This window comes from Octopus sinensis, unplaced genomic scaffold (genome assembly GCF_006345805.1).
Source record: "Octopus sinensis unplaced genomic scaffold, ASM634580v1 Contig11651, whole genome shotgun sequence".
Lineage (NCBI taxonomy): Eukaryota > Metazoa > Mollusca > Cephalopoda > Octopoda > Octopodidae > Octopus > Octopus sinensis.
Genome location: NW_021832425.1, coordinates 82,589 through 86,801, shown reverse-complemented (window position 1 = coordinate 86,801; position 4,213 = coordinate 82,589). Strand labels below are relative to the sequence as shown.

At 29.1% G+C, this 4,213-nt stretch overlaps 1 protein-coding gene across 1 annotated transcript; it reads left to right on the top strand.

The window, feature by feature from the left end:
* Positions 1-572: 572 nt before the first annotated feature.
* LOC115229037 (major centromere autoantigen B-like) lies at positions 573-1,046 on the top strand. The gene has a single exon (XM_029799465.1). It carries the CDS (start codon positions 573-575, stop codon positions 1,044-1,046), a length of 474 nt encoding a protein of 157 aa, XP_029655325.1.
* Positions 1,047-4,213: the final 3,167 nt, after the last annotated feature.

Here is a 4,213-nt window from a genome sequence, read left to right as displayed (position 1 = left end):
ATTTTTAAATAGAATCAAAAAACTAATTAAATACTTTTTCGCTAATTAAATACTAAATAACAGATTCCACTCTTTCAACTAAAAAAACGCTACGTTTAATCAATGATTTTGGTGATATGTTGGTTTTCCTGAAATCACAATCTCTGAAATAATTAAGAAAAAATTAATAATTTCAGATATTTATTGAAGAGATCAACAAAAGAATTTCAGAAATGTAATTTTTTTTTAATTTATTAATATTTTCAAAACCTCGCAGCCCTGGACTGTGACATAGATTTTTTGTTAAACAAATTTGGCACGTGGATATTTCAGAAATACAATCTCCTTGCCAATTAATTGTCGATTCTCTATGAAACAGAAATAAATACAGTTTACCCTCTATTGCTCGCCAATTCTATTGCTCGCCATTTCTATAACTCGCCACTTTTTTGGAAAAAATGCCATTTTTACTAAGGAAATTCCATTGCTCGCCAAATTCTCTTACTCGCCACGTTTTAGTATTAAAAAATTAAAATTTATTATTAAAAAAAATAATTTTTTCAAATATTTATACCGGGTGTTTTTTTTGTAACATGAGGAAGTGCTCAAGATTATCTTATGATCAAAAAAGAGAAATTATAAATTATCTTATTGATAATTCTTCTCTAAGTCTAAGGCGTGTTTCAGAAATTTTTTCGTCGTGTTTCAAAAAATCAATTTCGAGACGTGCAATTAACGATCTTAAATTGAACAAACAGAAGATTCTTGGAATTAATCCAATTTATGGGAGAAGTTCTCGTTTTTCGAAACTTAGATATTCAGCAATTGATTCTGAAATCATTGCCTGGATAGATTACATGGAATCTATTGGAGTTTGCCTCAATGATGAGATAATTTTGTCGAAAGCAACTGAAATTGTTGCGTTAAACGGTCTCTTCGAATTTAAAGCCAGTAAAGGATGGCTTGAAAAGTTCAAAAAAAGGCACAATGTAAAACTAAGAATTTTTCATGGTGAATTGGGATATACTGCGGTTGAGTTCAAAGACCAAATCGAAGACTTTGGATGAACATGGAAATATTTAACGAATGGTTGTATAATTGGAACAAGACTCTCAAACAAAAACAAAAAAAGATACTTTTGGTTGTAGACCATTGTCCTTCGCATAGAATAACAATCGAATTAAGTATGATAGAAGTTTTATATTTACCAAAAAACACGACTACTGTGCTTCAACCGATGGATCAAGGAATCATTAGATCATTCGAATCTCATTTCAACAAATTTAAATTTAAACATATAATTGAACAAATAAACTACGGTGACGCAACTATTGAATGCTATAAAAAATTAACCCTGAAAGATGCAGTCTTATTTTCTTATCTAGCCTGGAAAGATGTGTCAGTGGATACAATATCAAAATGTTTTCAGCACGCCAAATGGGAAAACAGAATTGAAGAACCTATTATGGGAGACCATAAAATAAAAAATTTCGAACAAATTATAGAAAAATTAATGATCACAGATCCCATAAAAGAGGAGGAGTTTATAGACTTTACGTACTCTGAAAATGACGAACTTCATGAATTTGTTCAAAACAATAACTATGAAAATAACGATGAAAATGCAATTTTAGACAGTTCAATTACTGAAGATTGTGAAAGAAACAACTGTATTACACATCGAGATGCGATAAAATGTATTTCGGACCTCAAAAAATATTTTTCACATGACGATAATTTTGATGTGAATATGCTAGAAAGTTTATTTAAAATGCAAAAAAATATAGAGAAAAGATCATACAAAAAACTATAAATGATTACTATACTTAAAATTTTGGTTTTTTAAATAAATGTTTCGGCTATTTATTTAAATGTTTAGATAGTTAAAAATTATAGAAATTTTTTGTTGATAGAAAATAGGATATTGATTATTTCTCTTACTCGCCAAATTCTCTTAGTCGCCAATTTTGGTTTGGTCCCAAAAATGGCGAGCAATAGAGGGAGGACTGTATTATTATCGCAGTCTTCATTTCAGATATCTGGACCATCATTGAGATATCCCCTCTGGTATTTACACTGTTTATAAGCTACTAAGTAGAATTGTGTTTTAATTAAAATTATCTTAATTTTTAGTTACCCAATTATTAATAGAAAACCTAATAAATTGTGGCACGTGTGAGCACTCATTTGACATACCTTGTTGTCCTGTTACATTATATGGTCTATCTTTAATTTTTTATTTAATTGGATTAGAAGGAATATTTTGCGATGTAGTTTCTTTTAATTAATAAATTATCTGAAATTTCATCATCTTGTAATATTTGCGAGTTTATTCTTTCAATATGTTTATATCGCTTATTTGAAATCTTCTAATTTATCTTTATTCATTGAATTTCACCTTATTTTTGATAGAAAGTTCTATTCTTTATATTCTTACGACAAACATTTATTTATTTGTTCACGGATTTGGCGATCTGGTATTTTAGCGCCCTAAAATCTAAAATGATCAATTTCTACCAAATTTTAATCATTATTGTTATATTTTTTCTATTTCTAGACTTTTTATAAACTGAATACGAATTTAATTATTGTTATATTATTTTTATAAATTATTATGTCTCAGGCCTTGGGTGTTACCGAGTCTAGGTGGTTATACTTTTGGACTTGGAAAAAAATTCAAAATAATATTTGAATTCTATTTCAAAATCTATTTTGTCAAGATAAATATTATAAAATTGAGGAGGAGGATTCGAGTTCCAAGATTTATTTTTATGACGGCTCACTCTGACTACAAAGGGAGAGACATTTTCCTTCACTTTGATCCTCGAATTCATTACGCAGTAGTAAAGTCACATCACGGAAAAAAACCAAGTTTGTAACTCTTTGGGCATACAAGGAATTTATGAATTTGAAAAGGTTTAGTCTTTCGTTCATGATTTAAAAATACATGCCAGCGGTATTTTGTGTCCGAGGCCTATTTGTGTAAAAAAACATGTGCTTTTAATGTCTTTGGTGGGAAATAATTACATGGCTGCTCCTACATTGAAATTTGTTACTTTAACCCCACGGAAATTGTCATTGGCCTACGAAAAAACGGGCCAGTTGATGGAGAATTTGTATAAGAAGTGTCAGCTTGTACATGCCGATTTGAATGCTTACAATTTGTTGTATTATAAAGGAGACATCTGGGTTGTTGATGTTGCGCAAGCGGTCCTGACTTCGCATCCCAACGCACTCGAATTTTTGTTAGGCGATTTGAAAATTGTTTTGTTATTTTGAAAATTGTTTTGTTATTTTGAAAATTGTTTTGTTTTTTTGAAAATTGTTTTGTTATTTTGAAAATTGTTTTGTTATTTTGAAAATTGTTTTGTTATTTTGAAAATTGTTTTGTTATTTTGAAAATTGTTTTGTTATTTTGAAAATTGTTTTGTTATTTTGAAAATTGTTTTGTTATTTTGAAAATTGTTTTGTTATAATTAATGTTGTATTTTGTAAATATTTTGCATTTCCGTTTCAAATATAGACCAATCCATTCACGTTGCCAACCTTGATATCTACCGGTCACGTGGTCGTAGTGTAGAATAGTGTTATGAAAATAATTTTTATTAATTTTGATTATGTAATTTATGAACAAAAATAATTTACGTTTGACATTTTCTTAGGCTTAAAATAATATTGGGTGCTGATAAGTCTTTTATATGGAATCAATTGTCTTTTGTTTACAAAAATTGTTTTGTTATTTTAAAAATTGTTTTGTTATCATTAATATTGTATTTTTCCTCAAAAGGATTTTATTTATGTAAACCAAAAGAGAAATAGTCATTGGCAGATAGCCAGAGTATTGCCTCTGACTATTGCTATAGATATTCTTTCGATTAAATACCGGTGCTCACACGGGTTGCCGGTAACCCTTCCGATTAATGAGGCAATGCGCTGGAGTAGGGTCCGTTTCAAACATCGACCAATTTACTCACAGTCTGTCCATCCTTTCCATGTCATATAATGTCGCGCCTCAAAAAGGAGATTATTTTGGAACATATCTCACGTAATTTTGATATTTCATGTTAATTTGTTTTTGTATAAAATTGTGTATGAATTTTGAAAATTGAAATTTTTTTGTTATAATTAATGTTGTATTTTGTAAATATTTTGATATTTTGTATTTCTGTTTCAAAGATCGACCAATCCACTAACAGTCTGTTCATTTTTTCCCTGTCATATAATGTCGCTCCTA

Excerpts from the sequence above, each read along its gene's own strand:
- LOC115229037 (XM_029799465.1), top strand. The coding sequence starts at position 573 with ATGAGGAAGTGCTCAAGATTATCTTATGATCAAAAAAGAGAAATTATA.